The 26681-nt window shown below is 42.6% G+C and overlaps 1 protein-coding gene across 3 annotated transcripts in view; it reads right to left on the reverse strand.

Annotated features, from left to right (window-relative positions):
• Positions 1-82: 82 nt before the first annotated feature.
• Synpo2 (synaptopodin 2) overlaps positions 83-26681 on the reverse strand; it is a 156134-nt gene continuing 129535 nt past the window's right edge. For all 3 annotated transcript variants that reach the window (XM_031375349.1, XM_031375351.1, XM_031375350.1), the window contains exon 5: positions 83-1081. In XM_031375349.1, the coding sequence (XP_031231209.1) occupies positions 542-1081 (540 nt within the window). In that variant the 3' untranslated portion in view covers positions 83-541. The remainder of the gene's footprint in view (positions 1082-26681) is intronic.

The raw sequence follows: 26681 nt of genomic DNA on the forward strand, positions 1-26681 counted from the left end.
AAAAAAAAAAAAAAGGAAATACTGGTAATTACTACATACTATTCTAATAATTCTTCATTGGGCTAAGGCATGTAGAAGAAAATGTTTGGATTTGCTGTTTTTACAAGGAGACAAAATTGAGTCGCAAGGAACTTCTTACAAATGAAATTAATATTTTGAAATTTTTATATAAGCGCCAGAATGTCAATGCAAGAAAGTAATTCTTTTGAGGTGAAGTCCTATGTACCCCAGGCTGACCTCAAACTATGTGCCAGAGAATTATATTGAATTCCTGGTGTTCTGTCTTGTCTCATTAAGCTCATTTGGTTATGGGTGTGTGCCACCACGCCCTGCCCACTCTGACTCTTGTTACCTAGCAGTTCCTTAGGCATCGGCAGACGAGGAAGTGCTCCACACTTGTGTGTTTACACACATATACACTCAGATAAATGACCTGTGAGAGCCACATAGGACTAAACGTGGATTTAAGTCTATTTTTAAAAGTAAAGAACCCTACAAAGGCTCGCTAACAACAAAATCCACACGATTGTCACACAAGCTTTCATGGTTGGTGTCTCCACCCCCTTGGGTGTGGGTTATAGTTATAACCACCTGGTGGAAGGCAGTATTCAGACCTAGTCTCCTCGGACATCATTTTCAAATCATTTCCGGACTCCTGCCTATAACACACATATGGCAACTGGGAACTATATAAGGAGTGGCTAGATACGTGGCTGTTGATTGGGGATGGAGCGTTATACTCCTGCCTTTCCGAAAAGCTCATGTTGGTCTTCTGAGTTTGAGGGACAAAGGACAATCTCTCTTTCCAGTCCTCCTGGGACCCTGGGAACACCTTCCTCCGAGCTGCAGAGACTACATTCACCACGATGGATTCCTGGATGTTCCTCGGTCTGAACGCATCCTCCACTAGACCGAGAGGGGACTTGGCTGCTGCTTCCCAAGGTGTCGGTCTCTTAGTAGCTTTCTCCAGCTCGAAGGTTGGTTTGCTGGAGTAACTGCAGGCAGGCTGGTACAGCCAGGGAGATGCAGAAAAGATGGGTGGGGCTGACCTTCCAGGGAGAGAAAGGGAGCGTCCGCTCTCCTAAAAACAAAGAAAAAGTCAGTATAGCTCATTCTCTTCTGTTAGTGCTTATTATTCTTGCAAAGTGCTCTTAGCATCATTATCAAGCACTACACAGAAGCCCTGAAGGGCCCCGTCCTAAAGCCTGGACCGATTGGGATCCGCTCACTTAGCTTGTTCTGGCTCTGGTCTGCTGCCTGATTCCCACACTCCTCATTTGGCCCTCTTTGTTGTTTTCCAGTTTTGCTCTCATAGTTCAAATTGCTGCCACGTCTTTCCCCGGAGTAACCCCATAGCAGGAACCCTAACACCACCAGGATCTGCCCATCTCTCTGTCTTCCACCCCTCCCCTGCCCCTCAGCCCACCTTCTTCACTCCTGTCCTGCTTTTCCTGGCACGAAAGAAACAAACCAGGGAAAACTGCAGAAATCGGCCGGAAACTTTTACAATTTTTACTTTTTCTGAGTGACTTTTAATTGCTTGCCTTATTTTGGTCCACTGATGTAATAATAGCTACTTACAAAGGGGTTAAGGAAGGACAGGCCTCTCTCTTCTCAGAATCTATTTGTGTGATGAAGACCACATGACCTGAGTTCTCTGTGTCTCTGTCTGTCTCTGTCTCAGTGTCTCTGTGTCTCTGTCCCTGTCTCTCTTTAACCATCTCCCTCTCTTTCTCTCTCTTGCTTGTTTTAGAGAGATGGTCTCATTCTGTAATGAATGCTCTGGGCAATCCTACTTACTCAGCCTCTCAGGTGCCAGCTAGGAATGTAAGCTCTCCTGTGTTTAGTTCTCAAGGGTGAGGCATGGTCCATGTCTCTAAGGGAGTCACCCTGCTAGTCTCATTTGCATTCTGGCTCCGTTTTTCTTTTTAATATTTATTACATTCCAGAGTCTTTCAGAGATTTTTTTCTCTGCAACATTCCTCTGTGCTTGCTAAACACTCTGCTGGACAAATCCATAGCAGTGTGGCTTGTTGAAAGTTTTATTCACCCTTTACCCTTCTGCTTTCCTAGGACACTAGCTGCTAGCTAGCCTGTTAATGTTATCATTATTCACTCCTGTTTACATGAGACTTGCTTAGACAAACTGTAGAAGAGGAGGAGGAGGAGGAAGAAGAAGGAAGGGAGGAAAGGAAGGAAGGAAGGAAAGGAAGAAAGGAAGAAAGAAAGAAAAAAAGAAAAAGCAGCAACAACAAGGAAAAATGAGTCAACTTTGAAAGTATCAAAGCATTGTTTCTTAACCAGGCATGTTGGTGTTGCCTATAATCTTAGCACTTAGGAGCTGGAGGCAGGAGAACAGAAGTTCAAGGTCAGCCTCGGCTTCATAATGTGTTAGAGGCAAGCCAGGAAAACATGAAACTTGTCTCAAGAAAAGAGAGAGACAGAGAGAGAGAGACAGAGACAGACAGAGACAGAGACACATACAGAGGGAGAGAGAGAGACAGAGACAGAGACAGAGACACACAGAGAGAGAGAGAGGACCTTGTTGAATAAAAAGCCAGACTTGAAGATAGATTCAAATTTCCCAGTTTCCAACCATTTCATTCTCCTCTGACTACATGGATAGCAACACTGGATTTGAGCAAGATGTCTCAGGCTCAGCTGGTTTTTGTTTCAGCATGCCCTTCCTCCCCATGCCACACGGGCACACCATGGGAGATGACTGAGTCTTGATCTACGTGTGAAGATTAAAGATGTCAATGTAGTGGAGGTCGGTTGGTTCTCTCTTTGGAGTTGAGAAAACCTGTCTTTGATGTTGCACTCTGGCAAACGTTTGTTTCTATTAATGTCCTTCTCTTAATCCAGAGCTACAGGCAAACTCTTTATTATAGAACCAGCAAGGTTGGCAGTGGCTTTTGCCACCTTTGACCTACATCTATATTTTATAATTTGACAAGATCTACACATACTTTATATTACTCATGCATAGATTTATAGATTTATTTAACATCTTTTATGAAATATCTAATTTCAGCCAAACACTGTTCTGTGAGCTAAAGACAGTAATGTCTGTGCCCTGGAGCCCAGGGGCCAGCACCATTTGAGCTCCCATGCCTGTCTAACAATTACTCAGTGGACAGACACTCTACCTGCCTTGTCAGGAAGAAAGAGGGTTTTATTTTTATTTTTATTTTTATTTTTTTTACTATGAAAAGACCCTGTATGTGAAAGAAATAGCTGAACCACAACATACGGCTGTGCTTTCCTTTGTCAGAGCTATAAAAGAGATGAATAACTTTGGTTTCCAGAAGTGCAGGGAAAAATTCTTAGATTCCAGTGATACCTACAGAGGGCTCATCTGATCAGGCACAGCTCTTTCAGCACATGCTGTTGTTCACAACAACACAGTTGAGGGGACAGTAACAGATGAAGAAATCCAGGACTCTATGGAAACGCAGGACAGACTGAATTCACACACACACAGGAACACACACATACAAACACATACACACATACAAAATCATACATATACATAAACACACACATACATACACACATACTCATACATTCATACACATATATACCAATACACACATACATGTACATATACACACACATATATATACATGTATATATACACATCCACATACATACACACACATACACATGCATACACACATACATCCACACATATCCACACACACACACATCCACATACATACATACATACATACACATACATACATGATGTGACTGTACATACTACAGTGATTATATATATATGTATATACATACGTGTGTGTGTGTGTGTGTGTGTGTGTGTGTGTGTGTATGTTTCTCACTGGCTGAAAGAAATTCATTTTCTGCTCCTTCTCCCAACTTACTTAGTTTGAAAATCTTCCAAGAAATTGAAACTTAAAAGAAATTAAAATTTCTAAGAATTTTCAGTGATACCCTAACATGAAGGATGAGGCCTTTTTTTCAGCTAAAACATAAATGTTAATTAGTCAATTATGAACAGAGAAAAGAAAAACTTTGAGGTGTGTTTATAAAAGAGAAAATCAGGGCTTTCCAGGAAGGGGATTAAAAATCTTATTGACTGCTGGAGAGATGGCTCAGCTGTTAAGGGCACTAGCCAGTTGTCCTGAGTTCAATTCCCAGCAACTACATGTGGTTTACAACCATCTGTAATGGGATCTGATGCCCTCTTCTGGCTTGTAGGCCTACATGCAGATAGAGTGCCCCTATACATAAAAAGAAATCTTCAAAGGAATCACATTGAAAGTCAAATGAAATTCCACGTGGAATGCATATTGACGAGTATGAAGGCCCTGTGGATTGTGTAATGGAAGAGGAACTATCTCCATGAATAAATTGACTATTGTCCCTTACATGCCTTTATGGTCCATTAGCTGCTAATCATGGGGGATAAACTTTTAAATTATCTTAGGTTGGAGATATAATCATAATATAAATAACTCGACTTTAGGTATATAATTGTTTTGTGTATGCCCAAAAGACCAAATGCTTCCATTCTCACTTTCACCTAAGTCCCTAATTTTAATCTTTATGTCTTCCTTGTTCATTGGTATTATAGCCTTCTGTCCATCTCTGTCCAGGCTCCTGCTGCACTCTGCTTAGCTGGTAACTGAAGCCATGAGACACACCTTGATCCAGAAATGACTAAAAGACCCCAAAATACCAGAGGCATTTCTTCTGCTTTGAAGTTTGCATCTAGTGTGGTGGAACTGCAGCCATACTATGGTGTGTATGTGTATGTGGGGCGGGGGAGACATGCTACTCCCTCAGTGTGGAGGTTAGAAGACAATTTTCAAGAGCGGGTTCTTTCCTCCTGTGTGACGGAGGACTAAACGTGTGGCAGGCTTGCATGCCAAGTGTTTTTACTCACTGAACTATTCTGACTTGCCCAAATGAAAGATTTTTTTGGTTAGAGAGTATTTATCATTTATTAGTAACCAATCTGTCAAGTTGGCTTTCCTGGTGACCCTGTCAAATTGTTTCTCTTTGCTCCATTATCTTCGAAGTTAGTGTTTAACAAAGGGAAAGAGATTTTTCCGTTGCCCAAACCAAACAGGTCCTGGCATCCTGTTTACCTTTAAGAACAGTTCTGTAGCTACTCAAGTTGCCCAAACCAGTCTTATTTTGAATTAGAATTCTCCACCCCTGTCTAAGCTCTAATTTTAACTTTAAGAGAAGGTTCCAGTCCTTTCTCCATGGAGTCTTGAGGCTCACCAGCTGTAGGGAGGGGGTAGGGTAGGACTCTCTCTCTTTTCCTCTCCCAGCTTGCTAACTCTGACTCCCTGGAGTAATGGGTAAGGATGAAGAAAAGCAAAGAGAAAAGGAATTTTTTCAGCAACCCCATCTTCAGGCTTTTAGGTCTTGGAGACAGACAATTTGAGAGGGGAAGCTTTCATAATAAAGATGCCAAGATTGCTCCCTGGGGACCTTGCTTAATGCAGTGTGAGTGTCTGTGTGTGTGTGTGTGTGTGTGTGTGTGTGTGTGTGTGTGTGTGTGAGAGAGAGAGAGAGAGAGAGAGAGAGAGAGAGAGAGAGAGAGAGAGAGTTTGAAAACTAGAGTTATTTAGAAAGAGGAACCTCAGCTGAGAAGATACTGTCACCGCTTGAAGACGACTTTGTAAGGCATTTTCTTGATGAATGAGTGACATGGGAGGAGCCAGCCCATTGTGGGTGGCGCTGCTCTTGGACAGGACATTCTGGGGTATTTAAGAAAGCAGGCTAAGCCAGAGGGAGCAAGTCATAAGCAGCCTTCCTCCGTAGCCTGTTTCAGTTCCTGACCTGACCCGCTCCGTGATAGTGTGACCTAGGAGCTCTAAGATGAAATGAACCTTCCTTCCCGTGTTGCTTTTGGTCTTTGTACTTCAGCTCAGCAACATCTGAGACACGCATCATTCCTCTGCATTCTAGGAGGTAATTTGTAACCACCCTTCTGGATTCAGCTAGGAAGCTGTCTACTTTAACTCGTATCTGCTCGGACCCCTCTAGCCCCTTAGGAGCCTGGAGACTGCCAGTCATCTCTCATTTGCTCCTGACCTCTCCTGGTCCAGGAGGAAACACATATCATTTATGGGCACGAGGCAGCAAACTTCCTGGTTCTTTGCCAAAACTGCTTGCCAACCTGCTTCTCCCTTTCCAGATTTCCTGAGCGTGTCAGGTCACAGCCCTCTCTAACCTGTCAGCTGTCCTCATACTGCCTCTCAGATCAGCTCATCTCAGATGCCACTCAAAAATTCTTCTCCTACACGGTCTGAAGTGAAGGGCCAGGGTTCCTGAGCCTCTACCCTCCACTGTCTGTGCCCACATTCTGATCCATATAGTTACATGGACCTAGATGAGGATCCAAGCCGTTCAGAAGTAGTGCGTCATTATTATCTTTGTAAAGCCTATTACTCTGTTCTAAACTCTCAGGTTAGTGGGCAGCAGCTCCTCTCTGAGTTTTCTTGGCTAAGACACCAGCTTTACTATCCTTCTGCATGAGCATGCCATTTCCAGCCAGCTAAGTACAAAAGCTCTTTATCATAGTTTTCTTTGGGCTAAAAATGAAATAGAATTTTAGTCTAAAAATTAATTTCAAGAAAAATGTCTAGAAACTTTCAATGGCCTTAAGAGGAGAGACTTTACCACTTGCTCAGGCCTTGTCTTGAAGAAGAGGGCTTATTTCCTTCCAGGGCATCATGAGTCCTTGGCCTGGGGACTTTTTCCTTACGTGGAACCATGCCCCCATTCCTGGCTTACCTGGTTGTTGATCCTGGTGCCTCAGAAACACTGCCTGTCAACCCTCTCCTCTTCTTTCTCCTTTGCCCTGGTGGTTGGTTGGTTGGCTCAAAGCAGGGTTTTACTCTGTAGCCGAGGCTGGCCCTCTGAGTAACCCTTCTACCTTAGTCTTGTAGACATGATCTAGCACAGTCAGCTGCCTCTACTTTATAGACTCTGAGTTCTAACACCTCCTCACCCCCTCAACACGTATTTTGTCACTTTCACCATCCTGTCCCCGACTTTCATTTTCTACGTTCTTCTTCTTTCAGTTTGTCAAGTAAGGTTAATGTAGAAACATTTTGAAATATACACGCGCGCGCGCACACACACACACACACACATATGTGCGCATGCACATGCATACCTGCGTGTATTCACACATACCAAGAACCAACCCGTGGGCTAAGTAAAACTATCCTTCACTCTGCCTGTGGCTCCATATCATCTGGTGGATGGCAATAACTTACATGGATCAGTCAATCGTATGTTTAGAGCATTTGGTTCTTTATCCCATAAGAATACACGCTAATCCTCTTATATATATACCAATCTTAAAGTAGCTCAATATTTTTAAGACAGTAAAGACTACAACACTACAACACTACTACAACATGCTCACTGAACTCATGAACCAGATGGAGTTATATGTTCCCACGAGAGGAGTGAATACTATATATTCTTTTTCTACTTTTGCCTTTAACTATAGCTGACAGGAATATGTTGCTTATTATTGTGTATCAGGCAGTGGGTGTTCATTGCTTCTGTGGACAACTTCATACAATCCTCAGAACAGACCCACGAAGTAGACACTATCACTCTCTCTTTTCTATCCGTGTACCTCTTGCACTTGAACAGGGTGAGTATCCCCCCCCCCCAAGGGTAGGAAGCTAAAGACTGTGGGGGGCTGAGCAGAGTAAGTTTCACAGCAGAGATCTTTTTCATTCCTTCTTCCTTCTCTCTGTCCTAAGGATTAAACTCGGGGCTTTGCTTATCCTAGGCAACTCCTCTGCCACTGAGCTATGCCTGAGTCAGAGTTTTTAATCTGATGGTCTTGTTACACACACTTGTAATCTCAGAATTCAGGGGACAAAGGCAGGAGGATCACCAAAAATTGAGGGCAGGCTTGGGCTACATAGTGGTCTCCAGGCCAGCTAGAGCTAAATAAGGATTCCTGTCTCAAAAAAGAACAAACTCAAGTGTTCATCATTCATAGTAGAATGTTAGACTTTACAGGAAACAAAATGTGAAATTGGACTGGGAGACATTTGTAAAACACACTAAAAACCAACCAATCAAAGAACAAAGGGCTGGGCTCTGGTACTGTGGCTCAGTTGGTAGAGCACTTGCCTCGCATATACGGAGAATCGGTTTTAGTCATGATGACCTAGGCCTGTAATTCCAGCACTTGGGGAGTAGAGTTTGAAAGGTCAAGGTTCAAGGTCATCACTAGATGCTGAGCAAGTTCAAGGTCAGCCTGGGCTACAGACAGCACTCTCTCATACAGCAACCATCTCTCATAACATTTAAACCTGTTATGCAATCTCAGGAATTTTGGCAGTGGCCATTTAAATTCTGTGCTAATCTGTGCTGATCAATACTGATTATTAGTGACCAGCACAGTAACTATTCACAGGTCACATTTAAATGCTTCTCGGTCTCTTGCTGGTGAGACACTTCCGGGCTCTACACTCGGGATAGAAACACGGAGGGGCTAAGGGACATTCTCAACTTTCTAGCAACCATCTTTTCAGGTCAACTAAATGTTCTTGATTCATGTAGCATGTTAACAAAACAGTTTGGTAGGTTTCTTACTGAACTATCTGGTTGTGAATTTAGCAGGTTTCATCTCAAGTTTACTTCGAATAAGAAAGGCAGTTCTAAAGCTATGGGAATTGTAGCAGCCAGAGGAGTTGAACGCGATACAGGCTTTCAGATTCAAAATATTTGATCTCATAAACACTGCACAAAGCTAAAACAATTTTCTTGGCTGAAATCTTGCTTACCCATGCACCATGGAGAAAGCATTTCCACTTGACAAATATTATTTCAGCTCCTCTGGTACCTTTCTCTTTTAAGCACATAATCAGAAAATATGTTTTGCAAATACATGCTTTATCACAAGCAGCTCTCGCAAGGTCCAAAGTAAGTAAATCGGAGCAGAGTGTATTTCCTTGGCCTTTCAAGCCATTGATTAGAATCTCTGAGAAGCAGCGGTCCTAGGAGAGGTGGGTAAATGGGCGCAAGCATGCAAGCACAAGGACAATCCCAGCTTTCCATTTGCTACGGTCCTTGCGGTCAGTACTCGTTCCTCCCATTTCATACGTACTTGTACATGCTGATTGGTCAGAAATCTCTAGAGGACTGAGGTCACTACACTCCCAGTACCTTGTGGTTTGTCCTTACTTCCACCCTTACTTCTTTTATTTGATTTTCAGGGTCCCGGCCTTACTGATTGTTCTAACTCAAGTTAGATTATGACACTCAGCTCAATGATTACAAGTCTACGATGGCTTCTCACTCCATAAAAGGAAAAGCCAGAGGTCTTTTGTTGACCCATGCATAGCCAGCAAAATCTGCTGAGTCCTCGGTGCATCTCTGTTTGCAATTCCTGAGACACTAGGCATTCTCATCCCCGAGATTTGAGACTTGCTGATCCTTCTGTTCGGAACACAATGCTCCAGACGCCAGTGTGACTTCTCTGTCCTTCCTTGGGCCTTACTCAAATGTCATACACTCTTGTTATGAATGCCAGCTCTCAAAGCTTTCCCTCTGTCTGTCTGTCTCCCCTTAGGTGTATACGCAATTTAACATGAGAAACGTTTTTCTTAATCATTTCGTTTTTCTCCTTGGAGAGAGAAATTAAGGTCTCTAGTCTATCTAGGGGCAATGGTTTTTGAAGACAGTCCTAGAAGTTGGGCTCGGAGGCTTATGCCAACAGCCCCGGCGTTCAGAAAGCTGAGTCAAGAGGACTGAGAACTGTAGGCTACAAGGTGAGACCTTATTTCAAGAATGCAAAAAACAACAATAACAAAAAAGTATCTAAAAGAAAAGAATGTGTGTATGTGTGTGTGGGTGTGTATGGGTGTCTGGGTGGGTGTAATTCTTAAAATAGTACCTAGAATCAAAAATAAAAGCTGTTTAAAAAATATTCGTTAAATGAGTGTTGATTTCCATATTATACTACTCTAAATAGAATATTTTCCTATTATCACTGAAATGTTTGGTCAACTTACAAAATACAGCCCATTTCACACAACTGGAACATGTGGCAAGGGACTCAGAGAGCGTGCATTTCCCTGACCTCTGATGCAGAGACATTTTGGAATTTTTATTTTCCTTGAGGCAGGATCTTAGGTACTCTTTAATCCTTCTTCTCCCATCTCTCCAGGGCTGGAGCTGCAGGCATCGTTCTATGGTTTCAAACTGCTTTGATCTTACAAATGAGAAATCCGAGTAAATTATACCCAGATTGTAAAGGGAGCCTGAAGTACATTCCTTAAAATAAGGCCAAACAAGAAAAACAATAGATAGTATTAGTGATTATCTTAGTTAGGTTTCTACTCTGTGGTAAAGACCATGACCAAAAGCAACTTGGAAAGGAAAAGGTTTGTTTGGCTTATATAATGCAGGTCACAGTTGGTGGGGGAAGGGGTGAGGCAGATACCTGGAGGCAAGAACTGAAGCCAATGGGCTGGTGAGATGGCTCAGTGGTTAAGAACACCGACTGCTCTTCCAAAGGTCCTGAGTTCAAATCCCAGCAACCACATGGTGGCTCACAACCATTCGCAATGAGATCTCACGCCCTCTTCTGGTGTATCTGAAGACAGCAACAGTGTACTTACATACGATAATAAATAAATCTTTAAAAAAACTCTAAAGTTTAGTTAAACTGAAGCCGAACCCATGAAGGTCCCCGTGGCTTGCTCAGCCTGCTTTCTTATACAACCCAGAACCACTTGCCCAGGGTGGAGGTGGGGGTGGGTTGGGGAACTGACCAGAGTGGGCTGGGCCCTCCCACATCAATCATCAATCAAGAAAATGCCCCACAGACCTGCCCACAGGCAACCTGATGGAGGCATTTTCTTAGCTGAGGTTCCTTTTCTCAAATAATTCTAGCTTGTGTCAAGCTGACCAAAAACTAACCCCAACACGGTTGGGAGAAGAGAAAACAAAGTTGATTTGTGATTTACTATGTGTCTTGAAACAGTATCTTCTAGATTTGTAGGGTTATAGCTAGCTTCAGCTAGAATTTACCCAAGGAGAAGTAGTTTACCACTGGAAGAAATTCTGTTAAGATATAGGCACACTTTATCTTTTATTTTTTTTTTTGAGGCAGGGTTTCATATAGCACACAATTGCCTCAAAATGGCCAAAGATGGCCTTGAACTTCTGATCCTCCTGCTTCCACTTCCCGAGTTCCGGAATTACTAGCAGTCACTACTACACCTAGTTTATGCAATGCTGGGGACTGAACCCAGGACCTTGTGCATGAGAGCTGAGTGCTCTACCCACTGAGCTCCATGCCCTTCCCTGTCTAGAGATATTTAAATATAGGGCAAATATTTTCTCAAGGTGATTTAAATACAGTCTAGCTTGATGTTGGCAGATGAGGAGACCTCTCATTTGCATTTGTTCTTGTGTCTTATAACCACCTCTTCACAATACTCTCAAGTGAAAAGTTTGGAAATGCAACTGTTACAATTTTTTATCCAGAAAACAGAGAAGAAAGTCTTTACAAGTTTGCATTATTATTCTGCTTGTAACAGACAAATGACCTAACTGATAGGCAGTTTATATCTATGTATCTCTATCTTTTGGACTGTGTCTATCTGTTTTGTCAGAAACATTGCCAAGGAACTGAACATTTTAAGGCAGTTTGAGGAATGCGATAAATGTACATCAAAATGGTTCGTGCTTCCAGGTTCATGCCTGAGTTCCTGTCCCGACTTCCCCTGAGGAAAGACCGCAAGCTGTAAGGTGAAATGAACCCTTTCCTCTCCCAAGTTGCTTTTGAACGTGGTGTTTTATCGAGGCAATGGAAAGCAAACTAAAACAAGCACAGAAATGGTAGACTTTTACGTTTTATCTCAGGTTTAAAGATAACTCTTTGGTAGAAAGAGTAAGGGTTGTTAGAGTCAGCAAGCTGGAAGAGTGGGAATTCAGACTCCACACAGGTGTGGACGTGTGGTGTCTGGTTTCTCACTAGGGCTCAACTTTTCTTGTAATTGTAAAATAGGGATAATGCAGACTGCCATTTCAAGATTCTGGGTAGGAGAGTTTATAAATTGAATGCCACACAGCACAACGAATCATGACTATTTTTATTATTGTGTGATGAGACTGTGTGGCTCAAAGGTGTCAGAGATCTGGCAGAACCTTTTGTTCAAGAGGCAACTGCATGGGCGGGCTGCCGACCCTAGACAAAAATAGAAGCAGGCCTTGACTTTGAAGTGGGGTTAGCAATGCAGGCCTCAGATAGTGCCAAGCCAGCCCTGCCTCCCCTTGCTCCCAGAACACAGGCAGCTGTGCTGGCCAGAAACACCGCCCCTGACCTCATCTCCCTGCAAGATCAGAGTAGGCCAGAATACTGAATGGTGGTTGGTTTCTGATGTTCTATTTTAAAAAGATAAAAGATAAAAACAGTAGCTCTCAGCTTAAGGTCAGAAGGATCCATGCTATGGAACAGTCTGTGCATATTCTTCTGCAATCTCTTCATTTCAGATATACAGACTGACTGTGTGCTGGTCGGAAGGCTGAGCACTCAGTGGTTGTTGTCCCCTGCCATCCTTCTCAAAGTCTGTAAGTCTGCAAATCCTCTCCCGGCAAATAAGCAACGCAACTAAAGGCATTTTACTCCATGCCACAGAGCCTGCATTGCATGCATTTGCATAGAGAAACTGGGGAATTGATGGTATAAGCAATATTTCATTTGGATAATGTATTTTAAGTCACGAAAGCAATTACTACAGCAATTTGTACCAACTTCCGAAACGAAACCAGTGTATAAATTATAGCTTATTAAAATACTTTTATTGCTTTAATCTGCATTCTGTTGAAATAGTTGTAATGTGTAGCATTATTTAATTACATTTTAATAAGAGTCTAGATTGGGTAAAGCTGCCCAGGGAAGAGCAAGGGAAGATGCAGAGGGAGCTTGCAGCCTACATTGCTCCTCACATGCACTGGAGCTTCTGGCCACATTTCACACATTCTTTGTTTCTCTCTTTCTTTATCTCTTCCTCTAACCCATGGACATCTCACCCACCTTGCCTCTCCCCGCCACTTTACCCACCTCACCCTGTCTTCTACTCCGTGTTAATTTAATATTCCTCCTCCCCTACTCTGCTTCCCTCCTAACCCTAGCCATATTTTCTAGTTTTAGGTTATATAACGATTTCTTATATATTTTTTCTTGAGAATAATTTTTTTTTCACAGTATAGTCAGGTCACAGCTCCCCTCCCCTCCTCCTCCACAACTCTCCCCAACCTCTCTGCCCATCCCCTTCCATGCTTGTTCACATTCTTTAAAGAACAAACATGTTAACTAAAGTCCAAGTCCGCTCCATGCAATTCTTGCCTGTTTATCCTCCAAAAGTTATTGAAGCCAGAGGAGCCACTGCTGGGAATTGGCTAATAAAATATTTCAATAGTGTTAGTATTCAGCCGCTGGGGTTGCTCTTGCAGTTAATATTCTACTTGGGGAATGGCATGGAGCTTATACCAGGCATTGGGAGCTCCGGGAGTGAGGAATTCTTTTCTTAACTACAGCACATTGAGCTCTAACACATTCAAGTCTATGTGAAAATTACTTCAACTGAAGGAAAATAACTAATCAAAAACTAAACCAAGTTAAAAAAAAATAACACTAGATGCATAAATCCCAACCTAGCAACATTAAAAAAAAAACCCAAACCAAAAAACCAAAACATCAGAACTCTTCCACATAGTGTTAGCCTTACAAGTAATGGCACCTAGTGAGAGTGGGTTAGATGAACTCCCACATAGAACTCAAAATAATGACTGTACACACGATCAAGGTCACAAAGAGCTAAATAAAATAAGGAAGTAATGCATAATATAAACAAGAATCCAATAAAGACAGAAATTATGAAGAAACATCAATTCAGGGTGCTAGACATTATTAAAAAAAAAAAACAAAAAACTGTACTGGCTGGGTTTGTGTGTCAACTAGACACAAGCTGGAGTTATCACAGAGAAGGGAGCCTCAGTTGAGGAAATGCCTCCCTGAGATCTAGCTGTGGGGCATTTTCTCAATTAGTGATCAAGGGGGTAGGGCCCCTTGTGGGTGGTGCCATCCCTGGGCTGGAAGTCTTGGGTTCTATAAGAGAGCAGGCTGAGCAAGCCAGGGGAAGCAAGCCAGTAAGGAACATCCCTCTATGGCCTCTGCATCAGCTCCCGCTTCCTGACCTGCTTGAATTCCAGTCCTGACTTCCTTTGGTGATGAACAGAAATGTGGAAGTGTAAGCTGAATAAACCCTTTCCTCCCCAACTTGCTTCTTGGTCATGATGTTGTATGCAGGAATAAAAACCCTGACTAAGACAAAAACAAAATAATAATAATAAAAAAAAAATCAATAGAGTGGCCCATGGAGAGGACAGGATAGGTAAGCTGGAATACAATGTGCAGGAATTGGCACAATTCAACAAGGAGGAAGATAAGTGTGGTGGTTTGAATGAGAATGGTGTCCATAGGCTCATAGATTTAAATGTCTGATTCCCAGTAGGTAGACTGGTGAGCAGGACAGTGGAGCTTTGTTGGAGGAGGTGGGTCACTGGGGGTGGACTTTTAGGTTTCAAAAACCCATGCCATGCCCAGTTAGTGTTCTTACTCTCTGCCTCTTGTCTATGGAGCAGATGTAAGCTCTCAACTACTGTTCCAGCACTGTGCCTTTCTGCTCCTGTGCCTCCCTCCATGAAGGTCATAAACCTGCCCTCTGGGAGTATAAACAAGCCCCCACTTGAATGCTTTCTTTTATAAGTTGCCTTAATCATAGTGTTTCTTCACAGCAATAGAAAAATAACTAAGGCAATAAAATAATAATAAAAAAAGATGCCAGTGAGAACTCCAAGATACATGTGGCACTCTGAAAAGACTGAATTCAGGTTATGCAACAGGAGGATCTCACTCTAAAGGCATAGAAAACGTCTTCAAAAGAATCATAACAGAAAATCTGTCAGAGTTAGGAAAAATATTCAAACACAGGAGGCCTGTAAGGTGTAAAACAGACAAGATCAGAAAAGAACCTCACTTGTCATATTACAATTAAAGCATTAAGTACACAGAACAAAGAAAATATCCAGAGAACAGTAAGAAAGAAACGCCAAGACCCACGCAAAGGCAGGCCAATCAGAATAACAGCAGCTTGTTCAACTGAAACTTTCAAAGCTAGAAGGGCTTGGAATGATGCTCTTCAAGATCTGAAGGACACCAGACTAACCAGCAAAGTTACTTGTCATAAATGAAGGAAAACAAAACATCCCCAGGATAAAAATAGACCAAAAGAATTGGTGATCACTAACCCAGGTCTATATAAAATGTTTGAAGGAATCCTTCATATTGAGGTGGGGGGAAACTATGCACAAAGCCATAGGGAAAAATAAATCATACTAGGATAATAGTTGATCAAGAGAGGAAGAGGGGAAAAAGCCATACAATATCAACAAAATGGCAGGCATCAATACATACCTTTAAATAGTAATCCAGAAGATTGATGGTCTCAATCTCCCAGTCAAAAGCCACAGACTAGTGTGTGGGATCAAAAAGCATGAGCAATCTATCACCTCTAAGGAATCTATCTCACTACAAAACACAGACACCATTAGGGTGAAGGGACGGAACATGATCCAAGCAAATAAACCCCGGAGTCAGGTGGCTGTCCCCATCTAATACTTGACAAAATAGCCTTCAAACCCCAGCTAGTGGGGACAGATCAAGACAGTCCCTTCTTGCTGACTAAGAGGACAATCAATCAAGAAGACCTAACAATTCTAAAGGCAATATCCTGAGCACATTTCATAGAAGAAGCACTACTAAGTGCTTCTCTCCAGTTGACAGGCCATCCAAACAAACCAAACAGAGAAATCTATGAATCAAGTGACAATACATAGGAAGTGGCCTTAACAGACAGCTACAGAACACTCATTCAAACAACAAAGAATACACACTTTTCTTGGAAGTCCATGGAGGATACAGAACAATTGTTAATAAATATAGGGAAGCTGAAATAACTTCCTGTATTCTATCTGTTCACAATGGGCTAAGGGTACAAATCAACAGCAAGATAAAGCCTAAAGCAAATACAAACTCATGAAGAGTAAGCAATGAACTGTTGAGGAATGACTTGATCCTTAAAAAAATCAAGAAGGAAAAATTTAAAATCTCTCCCAACAATTGTTTCTAAAGCAGTTGCCTATTTGTGGATCTTGTTCCCCTAACTGGGCTGCCTTCTCTGGCCTCAGTGGGAGAACCAATGTGCCTTACCCTGCAGAGAGTTAATGTGCCAGGGTTGGGGGGGGGTGTACCTGTGGGAAAGGGGCTCCGCCCTCTCAGAGGAGAAAGGAAGGGTGGGTGGGCAGAGGGACTGTTGGAAGTGGAGGAAGCAGGGTAGTGATCAGGATGTAAAGTTAATAAATAAATAATTGATGGAGAAAAGAAATTTAAATCTTAGAATCAAGTGAAAATTAAAACATACCATACCAAAACTATGAGATACAATGAAAGCATCTTAAGAGGGAAATTCTAAGCTTTAAGAGTCTATATTTTTTAAAAAAAAAATCAGAGAAATCTTAAATAAATAACTTAATGATACACCTTAAATGTCTGCAAAAAGAAGAATAAGTCTGTAGATAGAAAGAATTAAGTAAGACAAGGATAGAAATTAATGGAATAAAAATAACAATAAAATAATACAGAGAATCAATGAAAACATTTATCATTGAAAAGATAAAGACCTGTAAGCCCTTACCCAAAATAACTAACAGAAATAAGACAAGGATCCAGATTTTAAAAATTTGATCTGGAATAGGAGCCACTAAAACAGACACCAATGGAATTCAAAAATCATTAAGTCTTACCTAAAATGGTATATCTTCCCACTGTATTGGAAAGAGCTAGAAGAAATAGGTCAATTTTAAGATGTAAATGACCCACCAAAATTAAACCATGAGAAGACCAACAACTAAAACAGATCTATAGTAAGCAATGGGATTGAAGCAGTGATTTTAAAAATCTCCCAACTAAAGCAAATCCAGGACCAGACGGATTTAATACTGAATTTCATCAGACCTTCAAAGAAGAACTAATACCAATACTTCTCAAACTAATCCATAAAAAATGAAGAAACATTACCAAAGTATTGTTATGAAGACAGTACTATCCTGATCGAAAAATCAGATAAAGATGCAACAAAAAAGAAAATTAAAACCAATAACCCCAATGACCATATAATTGCAAAAGTTCTCAAAGAAATACTTGTAAGCTAATTTAACAGCACATTAAAAAGATCACTTACCATAATCAAGTGGGCTTCATTCCAGAGATGTAGTTATAAAGTAATATATAAAAATAAATAAGTGTTATTTATTACATAAATGGACTCAAGAAAAGAAATCATAAGGCCATCTAGATACAGGAAAAAGCTCTTGACAAAAATCCAATATCACTTCATTTTTTAAACCATTTTAAAAAAACTGAAAAAATGTAACTACTGCACTTAAATAATCTTAAAACTCATATGGATGTGCAAAAAGTCTCTGAGTAGCCAAAGTAGTCCCGAGCCAAGATGAATAGTGCTAGAGATATCGCCATACCCAGTTTCTAGTTATACTACAGAGCCATAGTAATAAGCAAAGAAACAAACAAACACCAAACAGCTTGGCAGTGGCACAAAACAGATCCATAGATCCATAGACTGGAACAGAGGAGCCAGATACAAGGTCACACAGCTACAGCTACCTGAGCTTTGACAAAGATACCAAAAATACCCAACCTAATCTGAGAAAAGACGACTGGTGCTTGGAAAACTGGATATAAGAGCAATGCTATCCTCATCTCTCCCATGCAGAAACCTCAGCTCCCAAAGGAGCAAAGATTTGTACAAGACCTGAGAGTTTACGCCTACTCAAAGTATGAAGGGCACTTCCAGGTGGAGGCCTGGTTAAGGGCTTTCTGAATAAGACTCTGACCACTGAAGAAATAAGCCCAGTAACTGACAAACAGAACCCGTGAAAACTTCGGTACCTCGAAGACAACGGTCAATCAACCCGAGGCAGTCTACAGAATGGGAGGCAATTTTCCTTTTTGCTAGCAGCAACATCTAATAGAGGATTAGGATCTACAGTAGAAAGAACTCCAATACCCAGCCTTCAAGAAAACAGCTCAATAGAAAATAGGCCATGGGGCCAAACAGTTCTTGAAAAGCAGCACAGATGGCCTATAAACATCCTAAAAGGCCTTCAACATCATCAGCTTTCAGGGATATACAAGTTGAAACTACTTGGAGATTCCAGCTGTGCTGACTAATGTTACTTTAAAGGGGGCTGGAGCAGAAATCCCCCGCGTGGGTAGATAACGCTGCTGCCAGGAGACAGGGGTTATTATTCAGGAATCTCAATGCCAGGCGTAAGATACTTCCCTGCGAAACACCGATCAAGGAGGTCCCAGAGACCTCCAAAATGAGGCTGCAGATATGGCTAGAGATCTTGGTTACTCAACTAGATAGTAGGGTCCTATTGTTAGCATTCTGTATAAACTCCACCCCCACAGATACCTGGCAGCAGCCAGGTATGCTCCTCCCCATGGTTACCTGGCAACGGCCAGATAGGCCTGGCCCTATACAAGGGACTGCTTGCCCCCTCCTCTCTCTTACTCCCGCTTCTCTCCCTTGTCTCTTCTTCCTTTGCTCCCCATCTCTCTATTCCCTTTCCCCCTCTCTCCACGTGGTCATGGCCATCCCCTACTTCTCTACTCTCTCCTTCTCTCTGCCTTTCTCTGCCTCTATTACCCTCTTAACTCCCCTCCCCATGCCCTAAATAAACTCTATTCTATACAATACCTGTGTGTGTCTGGTCCCTCAGGGGGAAGGGATGCCTCGGCATGGGCCCACCAAGGCACCCCCTCCCCCCACACCTCGCCAGAACATATTCTTATAGCTCTTTCTCTTTTTATGACCACGAGACCTATTTCTGAGGACACCACACACTAGAGTTTCAGAATATAAAGAAGTCAACCTGGAACTGATCAGAAAACTTCCTCCGTGCCGGCTACTTTCATCACGTCCGATCTTGCTATAGGCTGTGCAGGCTGGAGGGGAGGAAAAGATACCACTGGTCTTGCCCTGTGCTGAACCCTGCATGTTACAGTTCTCACATGCTAGTCAAAGCGTGCCCAGCGGTTCAATACCGGCATACCTGTTAGGAGTGTAACCAACTACTTTCTGATTGGATTTCAGTACTTCTGCCCAGGAGGGATTCGTGCCTGATACTGTAAACCTGGTCAATAATTCAAGGGTAGGGAGTTCATAGGGTCTATGGAAGAGCCTATCATTGCTGTTTTACTGAACGATCATGTTGCCAAACTGCTTTCTAAATATCTAAGTTTATACATACAGATAAGTATTGCTTTCATCCTTAGTCCAAGAGAGAGAGAGTAGGCACTGGTTAACAAGCGGCTCATAACTTTCCAGTGTGCTAAGAATAAGTGACTATTAGGTGCTCTGCCCTAAAGAGAACAATTGTATCAACCTCTCCTCAACCAAGGCTCAGGGGCTACCATGGAAGTCAAGTTAGAAAGGATGTGGGAGCCACAGAATGGGGAGGAGAGCTGTGAAATTCCAGATGTGACATTGGCCATTGCACTTATGAACAAAGTTTGTGATTAATTCACATTACATGTCTCTCTGGTCTAAGTAATTTTTTTTAATGACATCTTTCTGTGGTGGTCTGAATAAGAATGGTTCCCATAAACTCACATTTGAATGCTTGTTCCACAGTTGGTGGAACTATTTTGGAAGGATTAGGAGGTGTGGCCTTGTTGGCAGAGATGTGTCACTTGGGGGTGGTCTTTGATGTTCCAAAGGTTCTGAGGTTCTTAGCTCTCTCACTCTCTGCCTTGCACCTGTTGATCAAATGTAAGCTCTCAGCTATGGCTTTAGTGAAGAGTCTGCCTGCCACCACGCGCTCTAGCCATGATGGTCATGGACTCTAGCCCTCTGGAACCATGAACAGCTTTCTTTTATCAGCTGTCTCAGCCATTGTGTTTTATCTTGGCCATAGACAAGTAACTAAGATGCTTTCTTATTTAAGAAAATTTGCAGCCTGACAGTGGTGGTGCATACCTTTGATCCTGGCATTCGGGAGGCAGGGGCAGGTGGATCTCTGAGTCTGAGGTGGATCTCACTAGTTTACAGAGTGAGTTCCAGGACAGCCAGAGCTACACAGAGAAAAATCCTGTATTTTTTAAAAAAGGAAAAGAAAACTTATAAAATAATTTCATTTTAGAGAAAAAGGAATTCTATAAAGTAGGTGGGGATTGTCAAATGGATGACCAATTTTAAAGGATGAAATTGGTAGATAAAGGATAGGTAATTGTAGCCTAAGACAACAACTTCTAAAGGTAACACAACAACTAAGTCCTTCTAAACATAGGGGCTGGGGGAGTAGGAAAAGAAAACAGAAAACAGAAAACCCCCATAACGTGCATGTCTGAAATACTTATGCATCTAACCATTAAAAAACAAAACACCAGAGAAAGAGTGAGAAAGAAGGTTTTAACCAATCAAAATGTTCCTCTCAAATCTGGCTTGATTTAGGGCTTGGGAATCATTTTATCTGGCCATAGTGGCTAACTATGTTTAATCTCAGCACTCTGGGAGGCCAAGATTAGAAAAGAAAGAAAGCATTGTATACCTGAGAGGCAGAATATTATTAGTCGGCCACACTTCCACACTGTTTCCTCTCTTTCTCTCTTCCCCTCTCTCCCCCCACCCCACGAGGGAAGAGGCTGGCCTTGAACTCTGTTTCAAAAAACCTGACTAAAAGAAAGAAGGAAAGTACATCTAATTAACATTCAAAATGCTTCAGAATTCTTTGATTTAGATCAATAAGAATGTTTTGATCATTTCCAGAGAGATTTCAATTTTCAATTAGTCATTTAAAAAATCACTTTTGATTGGAGTTAGCAGGTCTAGGTCTCCAAACCAAGGGCAGTTTTCTTTGACTATCCCTTCTCCAAGAGATGCTGAAGAGCTCAAGACTGTCTTAAGTGATAAAACTATAATTCTGCTTCTGAAAAAATATTTATCGCATCTTTGATGAGTAGTAAAGGATCTGATAAAATCAGATCTCAAGAGTTCTCCTTTCTTTCAAAAAACAAGGACAATACTGGAAGTCAGTTGCTGAGCCACAAATTTTGGAATGGCGGCCTGGGAAGCTCTACAACTGGAGAAGAGTCTGCTGCCACCTGGTGGACTTTAGGCATAATCACGTTTGCTTTAACACTCTCCACAGCTTCCGAGCTAGCCCACAATCCTGAGTAGTTAGTTTGGTTGTCCTTGATGAGGGGCACCTCCAAACTATTAAGAGTCTTAAAGAATTGTTTGACAGGTGTTAGAAATGCGTTTTATAAAATGCGGTGCACAAACAATTCGTATCAAGATCACCTGTCGGTGTTTTCGATGACAAACTCCTGGCTCCCACCCAGATCTAGTAGATAAGTAACCCGTGGTAAGACCACACCAATCTTTACTCCTATGGAAATGAAAGTTGGAAAACCATGTGATAAAACACCAAAAGGAGAGAGGGGCCTGGTGGCTCGTAATCCCGTAGTCTCGAATTTAGTTCCTGGTTTGCTTTGGTTTGAGATGGGGTCTCATGAAGCCCAGACTAGCCTCCAAATTCCTTTACAGCTGAGGGTGACCTTGAACTCCTAATCTTACTGCCTTCACCTACCAAATACCAGTGTGCACCATTATGCTGGCTTCAGCAAGAATTTCCTAATTCAGATTCCAGCATCTATGGAGTTCCTATTAGGCTACTGTGAAGAATTAGTTAGCCATATCTGAACACTGACAAGCAGGTCAGGTGTTCAGGCCACCATCCTTGGGTGCTAAGTGTGGAAAAAAAAGAAAGCTAGAAACGGCAGATTCGTGCCTTAAACTGCCACCTGGGGCATCCAGGTCCGGCTTACTCTGTAGTGAATCTCAAGCTGGAGTGGGCGGTTGCTGACAGTATTTATACATTTAAAATACCGTGGAAGAAAAAACGACCAAGGGTAAACCAATTCAAGACCCAGTTGCGGCTTTTTGGGTTTGGCTGTTTGGGGGTCCAGTTGTGTTTTGTCTTTAACTGTAACTAGACGTCACACATGAAAAATCTAAGCTATTCCTGTTTAATTATATTGGAAACAGAAAGCATTTGGTAGCTGAACAAAACTTCCAAATCGAAGCTTGTTTTGATTTGCGATTCTTTTTAAAGGTCGAGTCTTCTGAGCTCTGACTTCTGCTTCTGACTCATAAACATTCTAGAAGTACCAGAAAATCCACAAAAATTCCCTGGGTGATGGTGATGTGAGGTCCCTCCCTGCGTGGCTTCTGGGACTCGTGTGTGTTTATGCCTTCCCAGGCCCTGCGCGATTGCTCTGGGGAGACCTAGATTTCAGTCTGGTTTTGGAAAGCAACCGTACCTATCAGGTAAGATCAAGTACTGCAAAACAGGTCGGGTCACTGACCCTTTGTCCTCAGAGGGAGCGGCCTGGGGACAGTGAGGAGCGGTGAATGAATGGGTCAGTGGGTGTTATGAGAGCAGGAATCCACAGTGAGACTCTACCTCAAGAAGAAAAGGGGAGAGGGCCTCTGTGTGCTTAGAGCATTTGCTTCATCTCCGGGAATCCCGCATGGAATTTATTTAAGAGGTGATTATCTTTTGATCATCCCAAATCAAACCATGTCCCTTTCTCCTCCCCAACATTAGAGATGGGACCTGGAACTTCATACTTGCTGGGCAAGTCCTGTACAATTGAACAATGCTCTGCCCCCAAATCACAGCTTCTTTTGAAGGAATTTTTGTCACTTGGTGTTGTCACTGAATTTGAGGGTTTTCTTTCTTTCTTTTTTTTTTCTCACAGATCCCAGTTTTCTCTTGGTCCTCTATGGTCCTGGTAGCAATGAGCACAGTTCGGTAACATACGAGCCTACAAGGGCTGGGAGTTTGAAGGATTCTGTCCGGCACACTTGCCTGAAACGTAAGGTGTGGTCTATGATTGCTGGGAATTATTTGACAGGGACTGTGCTGATTAATTGTATGAACTTGACACAGGCTAGAGTCATCTGAGGTGATGGAGCCTCAATTGAAAAAAAAAAAAAAAAAGAAACCTCCAGGAGACTGGGCTACAGGCAAGTCTGTAGGGCATTTTCTTAATGAGTTATTGATGGGGGAATCCAGTCCAGTGTGGGTGGTACCATCCCTGGGCTGGTGGTCCTGGATTCTATAAGAAAGCAGGCTGAGAAAAATCCATGAGGAGCAAGCCGGTAAGCAGCATCCCTCCATGGCCTCTGCATCAGCTCCTGCTCTATTTGAGCTCCTGTCCTGACCTCCTTCAATGATGGTCAAGAATGTGGACGTGTAAGCCATATAAACCCTTTCCTCCCCAACCTGCTTTTGGTCACGGTATTTCATCACAGCAATAATAGGCCTAAGGCAGGGATATTTTGTCTGTGTTGGGGGAGTCTTCCAATGGGGTCTGCATAGCAGGAAGGATTGATTCCCTCCATGTGCGTCCAGGGTGGCTGCTGCCTCAACTGAAAGTGTCACCCTCACAGGTCCCAATGATAACTACTTGTGTTCTTTGAAACACTGAAAACTGGTGAGTCTCACATCATTATTCTGCTTAGCATTACTGTTAAGATGCCCAAAGTTATGGGTTTCGAAGCACCCTCTTTGCTAATCTAATAGGAAATTTCTTTGAATTACCTAAAAGGGGGGGCGCATAAACCCAAGGGATCATACCTTTTGTTTAGTCTGCATCTCTTCTTGTTCATGCCTCTCCCCTCCTCCTTCCCCATCCCCTCCATCACTAACTCCCTTTCTCAGGTTCTGTCATGTTTTAATTTTACTTGATTCATTCCAGGACCTCACACATGCTGGGGTGATCGACTACTGAGCTACATCTCCAGCCCTGACTCCATTTTCTAAATTGCATCCCTTGCCTAGTCAGTGCCTGTGACCGTGTCACACAAACTCACTGTCAGAGCCATATTTTCTTTTTTTCCCCAATAGATATTTCTTTTGTAAAGACTTATTTCCGTTTCCGCCAAGCTACCATAGTATATACATTTTTGGCCTATCTTATGCCGAAAGGGTCCTCCCTAAGCCCACTCATTGTATCCAAAGCCATTTATCCAGCACAGGGAACTTCAGGCTGCAGTTGTTTGCCCAACAGACAACTAGCAGATCTTCTGGAGTGAGAAGGCAGGGTGGAAACAATGTAGTTGCGTATGCAGAGTACAGGCTTGGCCAACGGGTGTGTGTATTAGCCTCACCCACTATCCAAAGCTCGGGGTGTGCACAAGGGCTACATTAAGTCTTTTGAACCCAAGAACGAACAAAAACATCTCAGTTTAGTCCATAGATCTAAATGATAGGCTTCTGTCAACAGAGTAAGCAGAGGGGGGGGGCAATCTCTTCATTTTTATTTCCCCTGTTTAACTTCCTGTTTGACACGTTATTAACCATTCTTAATTTCAGGTGTTCCATAAAGTAGAAAACCCACTTCCTTCCCGGGGTAAATCCAAGGATTAAACGTAGTGTGGCTGGTGAAGGAGGCAGAGCACACACTGAGTTAAGCACAGTATGCTAGCTCACAGTGTGTGACCTAGGGCAAGATCTCTAGCCTTTGTGCCATCTACAGTCCACAAAAATGGGTGACCCATCAAAAGGGTATTGAGGAAAGATACTCAGCTGATTCCCAGGTAACATTTTTGAAAAATCAGTATTCTTATGATAGTTTATGTAAAATATTCACAGACTGCCTGACGTACAGCAGATGATCAATAAGTGAATTGTCCCTCCTACCTTCTGCCTACGCTCTAGTCCTCGGAAGCTTTGAAACTGTGTGAAGGGCTGTCCTAGCTTCTATTGCTAACTGGCATCCCGAGAGGGATGGCAAGTCTTCACTCAGGGTTGTCCAGTGCGTCAAAATGTCATTCCCACATCAAGAATACAACACTATATTCTTTGATGTCAACTTCCAAGAAGAACATTTTCTGTGCCTTCCTACGAGGCTCATTTCCTTTTCATGCAGGGCCAGCTATGTCCTTTGACTTTAAACTGTTTCTCAGGCACATGCCAGGGACCTTTCTTAGGAAGCAGGGGCGGCGGGAACTGCGAGATCAGATCTCTGCAGTGTGCTTTGAACATTTCTGAGTGTCCTCATTGGCAGAGGCAGGAAGGAGGGAGGTTGAACAGCAGGTCTTGGGGGACTGTGCTTAGGGATGCTAACATTTTGACAGTGATAAACCACACCGGATATAGATAAACAGGTCAAGAAGGAGATAAACAAAGACCCCCAATTGTACTCAGTTAGCTGCCAATCTCCTGACCAAATCAGTAATCTGAGACCTGACAAAATTGACTTCTTGCCTCACAACAGCCTGGGTGATTAGACCTGGGAATCTGCAACTGTGTGCCCGAGCACACCCCTAACTCCAGATTTCACCATGTTAAGATTAAAATTCTCTCCATTCAATTGCCTCTGGGTGTGACTCTTTGATTTCTGAGTGCCAAGGGATGGATTAGTGTGCACACATCATATGGACACACACTTTAAACATTTTAGAAATTGACTTCATTTGCCAAGGAAACAATTGCACATCAGTGCTCTGGGGAATGGAAGCTCACAGGGTGATACGTGGTGTCTGGTCATTCAGCACTTTGCCTGCTCTTTGGGTCTTATGGGAATTGGCTGGTCTGTTTTGTGGCTGGAAGCCAACTCTGGTAGGAAGTCGAGAGAAGAATTTCAACTTGGTATTTTCCCAGAATACTTGTTGACTCGGCCAGCAGCTTTGAAGTGTTAACAAAAATCTTGGCATTCCCCAGAGTCCAGTGATATGGGACATAAGACCAGCAAGGGCCAGTGTTTCTGGGAATATTGATGGTTGGAATTTTCATGCTTTTCTCATGAACACACACAGTAAAACTTTTAAGAACAGACTCAACAACTCTTGATTCAGGTGAGCTCAACATATATATTCTCCTTGCTTCCTTCTGAAAGCATGTAAAGAATTAAGCCTCTCAGAAAACAGTCACTTCTTGATGACCTTGATTTCAAGTGCCCTTCCCGCCTGGGTGATGGGGACTCCTGAGAGAGCATAGCTGACACGGAGGAGCTCACCTTGGGATGTGGGTGCTAAATTACTGAAGTGACACTCCGGAAGCACAGAACCTGGTGCTCAAAGTGGGCTTTACTGGACGTGTCAGAGAGCTTTGTGCTTTCAGAGGCAGCAAGGACCCTTAGCGGTCTTTCTCCCGGTGATTGCAGACAGGAGAGCGGCCCCATGTTCATTCCTTTAAAGGAGAATTGTTTTATGACATTGAAGATGTGACTACTGATGCTCAAGTACAGGCAGTGGGATGATGTGCAGCTGTTCTACACTGAGAGAAGTTGACACTAACTACGTTCTCAATCGGGGGTGGGGGGGAATCCAAAGATCCTTTTACAGGGGTCTCATCTCAGATACGTTGCATATCAGATATTTACATTACAATTTATAACAGTAGCCAGAATTATAGCTATGAAGTAGCAACAGAATAATTTTATGGTTGGGGGGTCACCATACCATGGGGAACTGTATTAAAGGGTCACAGCATTAGGA

Source organism: Mastomys coucha, unplaced genomic scaffold, assembly GCF_008632895.1.
Source record: "Mastomys coucha isolate ucsf_1 unplaced genomic scaffold, UCSF_Mcou_1 pScaffold16, whole genome shotgun sequence".
In the NCBI taxonomy this organism is placed as follows: Eukaryota; Metazoa; Chordata; class Mammalia; order Rodentia; family Muridae; genus Mastomys; species Mastomys coucha.